Source organism: Daphnia carinata, chromosome 10, assembly GCF_022539665.2.
Source record: "Daphnia carinata strain CSIRO-1 chromosome 10, CSIRO_AGI_Dcar_HiC_V3, whole genome shotgun sequence".
Classification (NCBI taxonomy): Eukaryota; Metazoa; Arthropoda; class Branchiopoda; order Diplostraca; family Daphniidae; genus Daphnia; species Daphnia carinata.
In genome coordinates, this window is record NC_081340.1 from 7231564 (window position 1) to 7243778 (window position 12215).

Genomic DNA, 12215 nt, shown 5'->3' on the forward strand with positions numbered 1-12215 from the left:
ATTGCACGTGCGTTCCACACGTTGCGTGACCGTGTCTGTTATCTACGACTGCGTGATTCTCAACAGCGTTATACGTAAACTAGCGCACTCGTCCAGCTATTTTATTTTTTCACTTTGATTTAAAGCGACAGGGAACCCACTTCTTTTTCTTCCACGTCAACAATACCTGCAGCGATATGAGTAAAGAAGACTGGGCCCCCCTCTCTTTTACTTCGCTACGCGGGACAACCGGCCATATTTTTTTCGGGAACAAAAAAAAGAAAGAATGAAGAAGAATGTGTCGTGACCACCGTACACTGTTGCAATATCTATCTGAGCAGGTATATAATTACTCTAGAAGAATAACAATCTCTACGTAGGGAAAGCGAAAGCATTTGGGCGTTGCTTGTGAACGCCACAATTCCATTTGAAAAAATATAGTTTGGCTGCATTTTTTTTTTTCAGACGTTCCAGGTAATAAAGATAAAGGCACTCGAAGTAGGGAAGAAAAAAAAAAGAAATTCAACTCATCAAAATGGATGGTAAAGCACGGAGGTCAATCTGACACGATATCACGGAGGCTTTATAGTGCAACAGCTGGCCATTTTGGAACCGACCCACACCCAAGAGCCACCTGCATTACACGGGCCGAGGGAAAACGACTACTATAGGATGGCAGGTATGTATATATTTTTTTTTGTTTGTTTGAAACAGGCGGCGTTGTAGCAAAAACAAAATTGTTTTGGATAATAGCACGAATATATTTCTTTTTGGTTGATTAAAATAATAGATGGAATAAATAAGATTACACGCAGCAGGAGAGGGCAATGACAGGTAGGGCGAAAGATTTTCAATTCATTCGAATCACGAAATTGTTGCATCGAATCAGTTCCATCCATTCAAGACATCCCATTATTCTAATGTTTCAACTCTGTGTACTCTATTCCCCTTTCAGGTAAAAAAAAAAAGAAGAAGAAATAAGCAAACGTAACAAATCGCTGACTCGACGGGATGAATTCATTATTATTTTTTTTTTTTTAATAAAAAAAAAAGAGAATTTTTCGAAAAGAAATAATCATAACAACGGGTTTTCTTCTGCCCACCCGGACCTACCTACCCGAGTTGCTAGACCATCCACTATTGCAATTACTAGGACAAGAAGAACTTGGCAGCAGTCGGCCAACATGTGATTATTCCATTAGGACATTGGGTGGTCAATCACGCAATCTCACATTTCTACTTTTGATTTTCATTGTCTCTCTCTCTCTCAAAATTTACTTCTTTTTTTGAAGAAAAGAAAAGAATTTATTTCTTTTCTGAAAGCAATCTGACAATGGACGAGGCCGTGAGAAATCTCTGATGTTACCCCAATCGGTTTGTGGCGTGTGTTATCGTGACTGGTAAACTGCGCCCAACTTTATATCCTCCTCCCCCCCCCCCTCTTTTCTTACACGTAGGTGATACAGCAGCAAAATCTCGTACGTTTTTTTTTTTATATCTTTTTTTCTTTTCTCCTTTAAATCCACAACAAAACGAATAATCAAGACAGGAAATAAAAAAAAAAAAAGAGAAACGTTGCATTATTCGATTGCTGTGCGGGGATGGAGCGGCCACCATTTTCAATTGATAAGAATTCAATAAAACGTCAACGAGTTAAAATTGCGTAGAAGAAAACGGGGAATTTCTCCGAAATATTTAACATGTTTTGCCCCACTGATAAGACCGACATCTCAAAAAAAAAAAAAGAAAATCAGTTGGTTCTTTTTTTTCGTTTTACTATTATTATTCGTGTGTGTTTTCCCCCGCCTTTCAGCAGGCCGTTAAAGAGAAAAGAGGGAGGGAAAGAGGAACATAGGGAAGATTAGAATCTATCCCTTCCTTTTCATGTTCTTCTTTTTCCTCTTTCCGCATGTCCCGCGTGAAAAAAAAATACACATTCACGGAAGGAATTCAAAGTAATAATTATCTTGTCGCAGCGCTTCAGACTGCGCGTATCAAACTGCGAGTGGGGGGGGGGGAGGGTGTAGAAGAAGAAGCCGACAGGTAAGACGCACCGCGTTTCCGATGGCGCACATCGAGGCGCCAGTTTTCACAATATGAAAAATAAAAAAAAACTATGAACCAGCTGGTTTGCCTTGCTCGGTCGATTTGTTCAAGAGCCTTACGCCAGATAAATCTATCTCCTCTACATACAACATTCAATCGTGTGTGATGTACAATGGCCGAGTTAGGAACAGGATTTTCTTTCCAAAAAAAAAACGAATCCCGTTCCATTCACGACGGCCATCTATTTGTCGAGTGGGACGTGTACAAAAGACGACCTGACAACCTGCCGCAGTGACAAGAGAAAAAGAATGGGAGAAACGGACGCGTTCAAGTGGTGCGAGGTGGATAAAGAAGAAGAAGAAAAAATTCGTGTTTAAATACATAAATCCCGCAAACTCACGTTTGGCTTTCACGCGAAGCAGAGCGCATTCAAAACAGGTGGCTTTTTTTTTTTTCTCTTGTGTTTCGCCCTATAGTTTGTTGGGGCCTCTCGTTTTCCGCTGGATTTGACAAAGCAATTGCATTTATGTATCGGACGCCCGATGAGGAAAAAAACTGGCCAATAAGCGCACAGGGCGTTCTCTATCGTTCATTTCTCTTTTTCTTTTTTCAAAAAAAAAAAAATAAAATTCTTTAAAAGGGGAAAAGAAAGGAAAAAGAAAAAAAAAATGAATGGCTACAGAGAAAAGAATAATGCAACAAAATGCGTACATGATGAATAAATGCGTGCGTACCTGCAGAGGGAAAGAAGGCCATCAAGACAAAGTTGACGTTGATCGTTTTGAATACGGGGACAGACAGGTGAACAAGGATCTTGTTCTCTACTAAACCCCAAAAAGAAAAAAAAAAAAAAAGTCTTTCGTTCCCGTTTTCTTTTTTCTTTTTTTTTTTTTTTGATGCTGACTTTGATCCGGGATGAGAATAAACCATCAACATTTTTATGTATTTTCTTTTTTCTCTTTTTTTATTTGATGCTACAACTTAAAATAAATATATTATTCCCGCAATATCGTTTGGAACACGCCATTCGGTTTTTTTTTTTTTGTTTTCATTCTGATTTGCCATCAACACACCATGCGAAAAGGGCGTTTTATTTAGTGCTTTGTTGCCCTACGACATTGAATTCAAATGCGAATTTTTTTTTTTTTTGTTTCATTCTTGATGTCGCAGCTTTGGCCTACGAGAATAAAACGAAGACGAATGGCAAACGGCGGGCGAAAAAAAGCGTCGCGACGCCACCAACGATGTCCGCTATCGTCCAATGGCATCGCAAACACACGGGGCAAAGCGCGCACCAAAAAAAAAAATGGCGAGCAATAAAAAAAAGAGATAGCTCGTGCCCTTTTGTTTTTCACCTGTTCCAGCCAACGTCGTAAATCACTTGACCGCACATTTCACCCTTCCCCCGAAAAACGGGAGAGCAACTTGTTTTTCACGCAAAAAAAAAAAACAAAAAAAACAAAATGGAACCCGTTCGTTCAAACATCAGCATTTCTTACTTTGAAAAAAGGATTTTTTTTTTATTTGTTTTCGTTTCGCGTAAGGTAACAAAAAGAAAAAGGGACAAAACAAAACAAAAAAAAAACAAGTGTGGGTTATGTATATATATAAATCGATGGGCTTTTTCGTTCCCCCCCCCCCCACTTTTCCGTCAAACAAATGTGTCGTGTTGTCACATCCCCCCGCAACAATATTTTTGTAATTTACAAGAGTCAATTTTTTTTTTACTTCTTATCAAAGTCAAATGAAGAAATAGGAAAATGTGTGAGACAAAAGAGAGAGAAAAAAACAAACAAAAACACGGAACTTGAGAAATGGAAGATTACAAAACAAAAACGAAAATGTCTTCTATGTTTCGTTCTAATCTTTTTTAAAAAGAAAGAAAGAATAGAAATGGTTTTAGTAAATTGCCTTTCGTTTTCATTTAATTTAAAAAAAAAAAAATTTTTTTTTATCGGCGGGTGGGGAATGTCGTTATTGCATCCGTGTCCAGCGTGGCGGAAGGCACCAGCAGCAGAGTTTCGCGGGAACCTTTCATTTCGTTTCCCCCCGCGTTTAACGATCAGAGAAAATAGAAGAAGAAAAAAAACAAAACAAAACAAAAAGTTATTATAAACGGAAAAGAAAATGATTTGTTGATTGTAGACACAACTACTAGCGATATTAATAACGCGCCTTAATTTCTCTCCCTTATTAAACGTTTTTTCCCATTAAAATCCGTTGTAATTATTCACGAAAATTATAATCCGTACCGTTTCCCATTGGCGTTCGCACACTAATCCCAATCATGAAAAAAAAAAAAAAAATCCATCGCGAAAAGCTTTTTCTTTTTAATTATCTCAACCGTCCCTCGATTTTTTTTTTTTCCAGACCCAAAATGATTTGTTTAGACATTTCGCATTCGTTCCCCGTACGAATCTTTTAAAGCAACTCTCTCTCTCCCTAAAAACCTTAAGAATTAAAAAAAAATTTAAAAAAAATAGCATCCCACATCAAACGAGGCCATGAAAGAGAGCTCGACGCTCATTCGTCCAAAAAGAAAACGTTTTGCAATTGACAATCCAAATGTAACCAATTGAAGAATGAACTTTAGTTTCCACCTTGATGGAGACACATTCAACTGGTCGGTGCGACTCTTAGGGGAGGCCTCCTTTCACGCGGCAATGATTACAGGGGGCGAAACGTATGCGACCGGGGTAAAGGATAGAAAAAAAAAATCATGTGGACCATCAAAAAAAAAAAACAACATAACACAGAGAGAAAGCTGGAACGAAAAAGAAGGGGAAAAAAAAGACTGGTTCTGTGGCTTGGCAACAAGAAGAAGCAGCTCAACGTTCTCGCACTCAATTCATTACGACAGGTGCGTGAACAGATACAGTAGTAAGGTAGTTGCTCCTCCTACACGCCTCCCCCCTTCGCATTGCATACTGAATTACGCGAGGAAAGAAGAATTAGAAAAATGGATGGGGGACTTACCATCAACAGCATCCGCTTCTTGGTCGTTATCCTCTTGGCGAGTCGTTCCAGCAGCTGCTTCGTCACTGTAATTTATTGAAAGATTTAATTTAAAAAAAAAAAAAAAGGAACAAATTCATTCACTGAAATTGTGGTTGATGTGGGTCACCTTTGGACGAATGAAATGTTGCAAGACGCATCGATTGATGGACTGGCTACCGACTGGCTGACGAGGTGATGGCTGGCGGTCGTGGCGGCACCGTTGGCTTCGTCCAAAATGAGAATGGAATCGTAAGACGGCGGTGCTACCGGCCAGGTGCAATAGACGCTCGAAATGGTAGCCGTGGCGGCGCTGCTGGTGCCCGAACGAACAGCTTCTTCGTACGAAGGTAACGTTGCCTATTTAAATTATAAAAAAAAAGGAAAAGCGAAACAAATTTTTTTGTAAGTAAAATGCTTCACGAGTTGTCAACAATTTTTAATTCGAATGATATTTAAACCATTGGGGAAAAAAAAAAAAAAAAACTGGATCGTTTCTTTTGATTTGTTTTATTGATGGCGGAGAGAAGGCGCACGTGCGCATAAGGAGAAACTGGAACGAAAGGGATTTCGAGATCATTTTTCAATTTTGTTTTTTAAACCAAGAAACAAATGGAAAATGAGGCACGAAAAATAAATCTTAGTGCACGCAACGACTTGCTAGAAAAAAAAAAAAAAAACAAGAAAAAATACTACTGAAATTCGAACTCCCAATTAGTTTGATCGTATCGCGTTTCGGAAAATTCCACGAAAAAAAAATATAAAAACGAGCGGAAAAAAAAATCGTCGTGTGCTGAAACGTGAATTTCTTTAGTTGCTGTTCGTACTCCTCCTTGTCGGCAGTCCAAATATATATATCACCTGTTTTGGGCGTTTCCTAGACACAAGAAATAAACAAAAACAAAAACAAAAAAAGCTTTTCATCTTCTTCTTCTTCTACTCCTCGGTACTAGCGTGAATTTTCAAACAATCGCTTTCTTTTCTATTCCTCCCCCCTCTTTTTTTTCTTTTTTTTTTTTAAGATGGAAGCACACTCGGCCAATTAAACTGGGCTCCTATAACGAATGTCGTCGTCACTACCAAAAGCCTCTCACCAATTTTGACTCTCGGCTATAAATAAGGAAAAGAAAAGAGAGAAAGAAAAGAAAAAGAAAAAAAATAAATAAAAATGTTCATTGCCACCTCGTCGAGTCCACATTGTAATCACTGCGCCCGATCGGGCCAGGTGTGTAAAGGTGGCGCGTGCTTGAAACGAAGAGAAGGCCCCAACATGACACACACACACATACACAAAAGGGTGTTCGATCCATCACGTTTTTAATTGACTAGCGGGGGTCACTTGGAGCTGACACTTGCGCGCTGCCGTTGCGCAGTCGTGTGTGCATCACACGTTATCTTCCATCCCCATCTTTTATATATATAGATATATTTAAAAAAAAAAAAAAAAAACATAAAAAGAAATAAATTTTTAAAGAAAAAGCCAATGAAATGGCGAAGGCAAACGTCTTAAGCAGCAAAACAAATAAAGCGGGCATCTCATTCCCAACAAGCTGGCGGCCGGAGCAATGAAAAGCATCTGCCAAGAATCTCTCGCCACATTTCTTCATATATATAATTGATATAAAAAATACAAAAACAAACAGCCGTTTTAAAACGAGCAAAGGCTCCCCTCCCCGTCCACACTGAATTTCGCAGTTAAAGAGACGCGCTTTTTGAGGATAAATAACAAGGAATGCGGTTCACGCTGCCACAGCACACGCAGATAAGCATCCGAGAGAAATACAAGTGCGTAGACAGGTTTCTTTGGGGTTTTTTTTTTTTTGTGTATGTGTGTGTGGATGTTTGAACGGGGCGACAAGAGCGCGCGTGGCACCAGAAGCGATGAAAAAGACACGAGACGACTCGTACATCTCTAGATTACATCACTTGAGGGGGGGAGCGAGCGGTTGATTATAAAGCCGGCGCCTTCTTCACAACCTGATGACACGGACTTTTTTTTTTTTTTTTCCCTTAGATACCCAGACGAGTAGTTGATGAAAAATATTTCAAAAAAAAAAAAAAAAATAGGGAATGATCGATGCCTATCAATTCACGCCAACGGTGAATTAACGAGCGGAGGGGGGAAGAAACGGACACACTTTCAAGACCATGTTTGTATTATTACAACAATTGACGTGGACGACTTGCTTCGTGAAACGAGGTGAAGGCGAACAGCAATTCAACGTCACTACGAACTAACAATCTTTTTTTTTTCTTTATTTTTGCTAGCATCGCTTCGTATTTGCCAATCCCGGAGATCGTTCAAATAAGACCCTTTTTTATTATTTTTTCTTCTTCACACCATAAGGAAAGAAGAGGACTCGGTCACGCAACGACCGAAAGCAAACGACCGAAGAAAAAAAAATTCCGGGAGTCAACTGTAACAAACATCTTTTCGAAACAGAATACAAAAATAAATCAAACCATAAAAAATTTCAGAAAGAAAAAAGAGGAAACTGCAGACTAGTCATTTTGTTTGTTTTGTTTTTTTTAAAGAAGGAACGAGAGGGGGGAAAAAGAATATCGTCTAATAAAAATGGAACAAGAGGTGGGAAAAAACAATCTCGGCGTAAAAGAAAAGAGAAACGGTGTGTAGCTGCTGGACAGATAATATAGCGCCAGACACAAGAAAGAAGAAGAAAAAAAAAACATATCAGGCCAAGTCTTTTTTTTTTTCTTTTTCTTTTTCTTGTGTTGTTTTTAACTATCGTGAGCTGAATGCCTAATCAGCTGGGAAGAGCAGCAAGGGCATTATCATATTCCACTCGGACCATAGACTTTTATTTTATTTTAATTTTCTTTTCTTGAACGAACAAAACAAAAAAGTCTACGCACTATTTGAAATACAACGAAAATATATCTTGACTTTTCAAGGATTTTTCAACTTTGATGAAATTATCATTTTACTTAATTAAACAGGATCGATCCGCTTATTCCCGACACAAAAAAAGAGCCAGTCAGGCTAGAAGATAGAAAAAAAAAAAAACCACGAACTGCCAATCGAATGAACGAACATTTGCATCGTTCCATATTTTTCCAAAACGAAAAGTTTGAACAAACATGAGACCATCTCTCGAGGTGGTCCCGCAACCATATTTTTTTTTGCCTCCCCCCCCCCCCTCCTTCTATTCAATTTTTTTTTCTTTTTTTTTTTTTAAAGCAAACGTGCATTTATTTCGCTTTCACGCTGACTGTGTTTTCTATTGTCGTTATTTGCGCGTGTGCCAGCTCATCGGCAGCCCCTTCCAAATGACTCACCATCCCCGTTGGGTTAACCTATACACAATGGAAGGGGGGGGATTTCTCTCTTGCTAAAAATGCTCTTTAAAGTGAGAGAGACGGGCCAATCAGATGGAGCGAATCTTCTCTCGTTCAATAGACACGGTGAATAATTTCTATTTCTATAAATAAATCGAACTCGGGTCTCTATACCGAACAAAAGAAAAAAAAAAAAAAAAGGAAAAAGCGTCGGAGATGACGTAAAGGCTTGTCTACTTTCAGACAAAATAAATATGATCAAGTATTACATTGGCATTCTTCCCACTGTATTCATCCATTTTTTGTTTATATATATATATATATATATAAGAGCCTTATTTATGTATTTATTTATTTTCGTATGCCCCTTCGTTTTCGGAAAGAAAGGAAAACAAGAGGGTCGTTTCAAAAAACGACGATCTCTTGGACAAGTTTTTTTAAGTACGAAAGCGACGCAGATATACCCCGATGCATAAACGATAAATCAAATGCCGGACGAGTGGGAATTTGTTTCTCATTTCGTTTTCACTAAAAAAAAAAAAGGGGGACACGGATAGACGTAAGGGGAAAATGTTTAAAAAGGTAGGAAGCTTCTAGGTTTCCCTCCCAAGATAAATACGCCAGCTTATCTTTTTTTTTTTTTTTTTTTTTTCTCTCTCTTTGAAATTGATATTTGAGAAGAGCCGAGAAGAACAAGCCCTCAAAGACACACAAAATACCAAAGATATTTTTTAGAAAAAAAAAAAAAAAATCTCTTCTTCGTCACCATTTTCAAACCGTTCTAAAGGACACAACGACAATTGACCGGCCGGATCAACAAGTGTGAAAAAAAAAAAAGAATAAAAATTTCACCCAACCTTCCCCAAATAAAGTAGAAAAAAAAACAAAAAACGGGAGAATCAAGTGGCATGTATCGAGAAAGAGGATGATGTCATTGAGTTGCGAGAAAAAGAGAAAGAAAAAACAGTGTAAAGTTAAAGAGCCTGGGTGCTTGAATGCAAAATAGGTGGAGTCCCCCTATTGCCCCCTCTTAACCGTGTCGCCTTTTTTTTTTTTTTTTTCTCTCTCTCTCTCTCTTTTTTCGTTGATGGAACGCACATTTCGAAGGGAGGCGTAGACGCACGCACACGGCAACAGTGCGGCGGCGGTTTTGCCCCCGACATTTCGAATCGATTACGTCAATCCCTCAAGGCCGGCCGTAACAACTCAACGTGTCGAGATGGGAGTTGCTCAACTTTGTGAGAAGTTCACGAGTCAAAGACGAAAGAGAAAAACAACATTATAACCCTCTTTTTCTTTTTTTTTCTTCTTTTAAAGTATCGCCCATTATACTACCTCACCCACCCACCAGTGTGTGTGTGTGTGTGAAACAGGGGGGGGGGAGTTAGAACAAGAGTTAAAAGAGGAAACGCCCCGTACTTCTTCTTCTTCTTTCTTTACGCGCATTTTACCCTTTGTGAAATTTATATATTTCCCGATGTTTAATAACGACCGCGATCATCTTCAGCCAACTGATGGCAAAAGAAAAAAAAAAAAAAAATCCCGAAATTTTTGTGTCTTCCTAAAGAGCTTTGACAAATGATGGAACGCAAGTCGAGCGTTAAAAACAAACCAAAAAAAAAAGAAAAGAAAAATGTTGAAAACGAGTTAGGAATTAAAATAGTTTTTGGAGAGGATGGCTTTTGTCTAATCTCTCGAGCATCTCTCCAAACGTATTTAACATAACCTGATTAAAAAGGTGGAAATGCTTCAATACATTTCGAAGAGAGGGAGCGAACGTCAAGTGCTGTAATGAATCATCAAACTTGTTGTGTGTGTCTAACGTCTCATCCGCGGTCGCCATTATTCTTGTTTCGCTTGTGCATCTTCTTCTTTTATTTTATTTTGCATCCGTCTGCATTTTGCCCCCCCCCCTTTTTTTTTTGTTGTTGGTCGTCTATTGCGTCACATGTCGTTCATTCTTGATGTTCTTTGCCCCGAAAAAAAAAATATAGAAAAAAAAGATAACGAGACGGCAAAAGCTGGCCCTGTCCAGCGGTGGCGGCAGCCGGCCAGTTTGTGTGTAAAGCATCCAAACACAAAAAGTCAGACGGATCGTGCTTCCAATACGAAACCAGAATTTTGTTAAACAACAACAACAAATAAAAAAAATAAAATAAAAATAAAGAAAATCCTTTCTTTTCTTTCGAATGAAAAAGCTAAACATTTCCAAGGAAAAAAAAAAAAAAAGACGAACAGTTTGAGATGAGCCCAGGGTTCAGGGAGTACCTGAGAAGAATAACAAATATATTCCATCAGTCAGTTTGGAGTTCCTCCTTTTTGGCCTCTTTTTTTCTTTCCTCTGTGATAGTCCCTTTAACCTCCCCATTTTTTTTTATATTTTATTTCTTTTTGCTCTCCTCCATCACACACACATACCGACTCGGGATTAGATGTGCAAGCGAAATAGAAGAGTTTTCCTTTTTTTTTTTTTTTTTTTTTTTTTAAATAGCGTCGGATCCAAGTTGAATGGCGGGACCGTCTAGCGCCCACCACAAGTCGTCCGTTTGTGAAAAGAGTCCCTACCACCAAGGACGATGAGTTCTAACTGTAGTAGTTGGCTAAGATACACTGTGTCCTCCGAGATGAATGTGAAAGATGGGACGGAAACGCGTACAAACAAAATGATAAAACGTACGGGGGAGAAAAAAAAAAAAAAAACAGGACCAAAGGGAAATCGGCTTAAGTTTTTCTTTAAAAAAAATAATAAAAGAAACGGCGGTAGGAATGGAAAAAAAAAAAATCAGACGGAGACGAGAAGAGAAGGAAAGAGTCACGGGCCGGCGACTATACGAGTCCGGTCATTAATCAAAGCCACCATTTCCCTCCTCTGCTCTCTCTCTCTCTTCGTAGAGCGGGCGAGGCAAATCAGACGCCAAGGTTTTCTTTATTTTTTTGTTTTTAAAGATATTTCTTCTTGACCGTCATCATCACTACCACCACCGTCTTCTTGTGTTCATTCGTTTCTTCTTCTTCTTCTTTTTTTTTTTCACTATCAATGGACTCGTTTGATTCATTGATGGAAACCTCCCATCGTTAGTCATCCACGCTGGATGAGAATGAGAAAAAAAAAATAAAATAAAAGAAACAAATTTCTACCTTCTCTTCAAATAGGCGCGCAAAGTTCATTTCTTCCCCCCCCCCCCGTGTCCGACGCCCATCACGTCATGTGTGGGCGTGTGTTTTTTTCTTTTCTTTTGTCAAGTGTGAATTACCCGAGTCAGCATTTCCCAGCGCACATACAAACAAAATCATTAAAAAAAAAAAAAAAAAAAAAGATTTTTCCCACGTACCTGACTGCTCGTGTTGCTGTCGTTCATGTAGGCAATCAAGGCCACTCGATCTTGATCGGACGTCTGGCCGAGGTCCAGCAATTGTCGATCATAGGCGGGCAGGGAGTCGTCATCGCCGTCGTGGACGCGATGGTGAGCTGGCCGGTCGTTGTGATTCGGGCTGATCCACGTCCACAGCGAAGGTTGGTGTCTCCGGCCGCCATGCGGCGCTGACGTCGCCGGGTGGCAAACCGGAGCCGAAATGGAGAGCGTCTGCTCGTCCTGACGGCCGCGGTGACCGCCAGTAGGTGACGATCGGAGGCAGGTGATTTTCCAGCGGGACGCCATCCAAATGAGGCAGAGGACGAACGTGACGCCACAGGCCGTCGTGAACGAGACGAGTAGCGGTCCAGGGGTTTGTTCTTCGCCCTGCGCTTTGTCCTCGCCGTCTTGGCCGGCATTATTCTCCTTCATCTCCAATCCGTTGCCACCTACGTGTACGCGCCCATCAACCCACCAAATAAAATAAAAAAACAAAAAAAAAAAACAAGAGAAGAAAGAAATAAAAAGACGGATCGAATTCATTAA

At 39.5% G+C, this 12215-nt stretch overlaps 1 protein-coding gene across 1 annotated transcript in view; it reads right to left on the reverse strand.

The window, feature by feature from the left end:
* The window catches only part of LOC130701110 (uncharacterized), a 28782-nt gene that overhangs the window by 1342 nt on the left and 15225 nt on the right, over nucleotides 1-12215 (reverse strand). Inside the window, exons 7-9 of the mRNA XM_059497322.1 lie at nucleotides 11649-12118; nucleotides 5150-5379; nucleotides 5002-5066 (exon numbers count right to left, since the gene is read on the reverse strand). Coding sequence (XP_059353305.1) covers nucleotides 5002-5066; nucleotides 5150-5379; nucleotides 11649-12118 — 765 coding nt within the window. The remainder of the gene's footprint in view (nucleotides 1-5001; nucleotides 5067-5149; nucleotides 5380-11648; nucleotides 12119-12215) is intronic.